Source organism: Fulmarus glacialis, unplaced genomic scaffold (assembly GCF_000690835.1).
Source record: "Fulmarus glacialis isolate BGI_N327 unplaced genomic scaffold, ASM69083v1 scaffold23686, whole genome shotgun sequence".
Taxonomy (NCBI): domain Eukaryota; kingdom Metazoa; phylum Chordata; class Aves; order Procellariiformes; family Procellariidae; genus Fulmarus; species Fulmarus glacialis.
In genome coordinates this window covers 346-991 of record NW_009219073.1, presented here as the reverse complement: position 1 = coordinate 991, position 646 = coordinate 346, and the positions used below count along the sequence as shown (strand labels likewise).

General features: G+C 64.4%; 1 protein-coding gene across 1 annotated transcript in view; it reads right to left on the bottom strand.

Moving 5' to 3' along the window:
* NR2C2AP (nuclear receptor 2C2-associated protein) overlaps positions 1 to 646 on the bottom strand; it is a 1,376-nt gene that overhangs the window by 560 nt on the left and 170 nt on the right. Inside the window, exons 2-3 of the mRNA XM_009580250.1 lie at positions 485 to 575; positions 259 to 364 (exon numbers count right to left, since the gene is read on the bottom strand). Coding sequence (XP_009578545.1) covers positions 259 to 364; positions 485 to 575 — 197 coding nt within the window. The remainder of the gene's footprint in view (positions 1 to 258; positions 365 to 484; positions 576 to 646) is intronic.

Genomic DNA, 646 nt, shown 5'->3' with positions numbered 1-646 from the left:
ACGGCTGCCAGGGCCTCGGCTGCTCCGTCCCTCTCGGCTGCAGGGCTGGGAGCACGTTCCCATCTGTACCCAAAGCGTCCCGGAGAACCCCAGATCCTCGCTGTCCACCCCTCTCTGCTCCAGCCCACGGCCTCAGCCCCTCTGGGGCTTGGGGAATGGCTAACAAATACCTCTGGGCCTCGCAACAAACAGCTGTGGGATCCAGATGTGGGTAAACAGCAGCAGAGGGACACCCACAGCCCCAAACCAGCTCCTCACCTTCCAGCGTGCACAGCCGGCTGGAGAATCCCCCCTGGAACTGGATGTGGAGCTGCGAGACCTTGACGGTGTGGGGGAAATCCAGGGTGACCCACTGGCACGTGCCCTGAAGGCAGGAACACCGGGGCTCTGTCACCGCAGGGTGACCGCACGGCTCCTGTCCCCTGTACATGGCTCTTGTCCCATGCACGGCTCCCGTCCCACCCCTCTGGCTTCGTCCCCCCACCTGGTCCGAGTTCCAGCACGTCTCCTCGCTCGCGTCGAACATGTGCTTCTTCCCAAACTGCTTCACATCCCGGTTAAGCACAGAGCTCACCCTGCGGGGACACGCGCCACCGTCCCGGGGACACGACGGGGACAGCGTCAGTGATGGGACTTGAGTCCCCCG